The sequence below is a fragment of the Egretta garzetta genome, unplaced genomic scaffold (assembly GCF_000687185.1).
Source record: "Egretta garzetta isolate BGI_Z169 unplaced genomic scaffold, ASM68718v1 scaffold27, whole genome shotgun sequence".
Taxonomy (NCBI): Eukaryota; Metazoa; Chordata; class Aves; order Pelecaniformes; family Ardeidae; genus Egretta; species Egretta garzetta.
In genome coordinates, this window is record NW_009260400.1 from 1,059,799 (window position 1) to 1,061,202 (window position 1,404).

The window sequence follows — 1,404 nt, forward strand, 5'->3', positions numbered from 1 at the left end:
CTTTCCCTCCGAGCCGGGCAGTCTGATTTGGCCCTCGTTTATCTGCCACTTCCAAAATGCTCAGCTTTACAATTAATTTCACGCTTGCTGCTGGTTATCATTGGCGATGCTGTGAGCGGTTTTCCTGGCCAGCTCTTCTGTGGTTCTACAGGAATATACCGTCACCAGCAGCAACAGCACCTTTAACTGTTTTAGTAGGTGGAAGGGAAATCATAAATTAGTTTAGGCTGTGGCAATATGATTTGTAACACCGGAGGAAGCTTAACCTTGTGCTCGTCTTTTCCAGGCATGCTCTGTGTGAAGAATTCAGAGCGTGGCTTTCTGCTGTGACCCAGATTGAGCTGGAGCCAACTATCGACATCTCCTGTGCTAAATATGAATATACTGGTCAGTCTACAAGCGATCCTTTCCCCAAAGCTTCTGCGGGTGTAGAGGAAACTAGAGAAAGGCTAACTCCATACCCCACCACAGCCCCTTTCTAGTTCCAGAGGGTCCTAGAAGCTAGCAGCAGCAACTCAAAGTCTCGGAAAATGAAGTACAAATTATGGAAAAACTGTTGCTGTAGTTCTACCGCTGGTGGCTTTAACAGGGCCCAGCGCTGTTGCAATCCCCGCACCCTTTCGGAGATGTGCAGCCCATGTTTGCACGCCTGCTTCTGTGCAACAGGGTGACGTGTTCAGCTTCCAGATGCTACAGTTGAGTTTGTGGAGTCTGATACTGAAACGTCACCTTGGTGAGTTCAGGTTCCAACTGTACCTACCCTTTCAGTCATGAAAAATCACTGTAGGAAGGGGAAAAACTTTGCTGCTGTCCACTCTGCTTTTTTAAAAGCTTTTCTGTTCTCAGGGCTCCCCCTTCCCCCTATTCCAGCAACAAACCTACTCAAAGGGCAGTTCTGTAAGTAAAAGAGCTTGAGTCATTATTTAAGTTGGGCAGATGACACCAAACTGGTGGTAGTGTTGATCTGTGCGAGGGGAGGAGGGCTCTGCAGAGGGACCCAGTCAGGCTGGATCGATGGGCCGGGGCCAACTGTATGAGGTTCAGTAAGGCCAAGTGCCGGGTTCTGCACTTTGGTTACAACAACCCCATGCAACACTACAGGCTTGGCGAAGAGTGTCTGGAAAGCTGCCTGGTAGAAAAAGACCTGGGGGTACTGGTTGACAGCCAGCTGAATATGAACCAGCAGTGTGCCCAGGTGGCCAAGAAGCCCAATGGCATCCTGGCTTGTACCAGGAATAGTGTGGCCAGCAGGAGTAGGGAAGTGATCGTGCCCCTGTACTCGGTGCTGGTGAGACCGCACCTTGAATACTGTGTTCAGTTTTGGGCCCCTCACTACAAGAAAGACATTGCATTGCTGGAGCATGTCCATAGGAGAGCAACCAAGCTGGTGAGGGGTCTGGAGCA

The 1,404-nt window shown here is 50.0% G+C and overlaps 1 protein-coding gene across 2 annotated transcripts in view; it reads left to right on the top strand.

Annotated features, from left to right (window-relative positions):
- Positions 1-396: 396 nt before the first annotated feature.
- The window catches only part of OGFOD1 (2-oxoglutarate and iron dependent oxygenase domain containing 1), a 9,465-nt gene continuing 8,457 nt past the window's right edge, over positions 397-1,404 (top strand). For both annotated transcript variants that reach the window (XM_035898731.1, XM_035898730.1), the window contains exon 1: positions 397-733. In XM_035898731.1, coding sequence (XP_035754624.1) covers positions 688-733 — 46 coding nt within the window. In that variant the 5' untranslated portion in view covers positions 397-687. The remainder of the gene's footprint in view (positions 734-1,404) is intronic.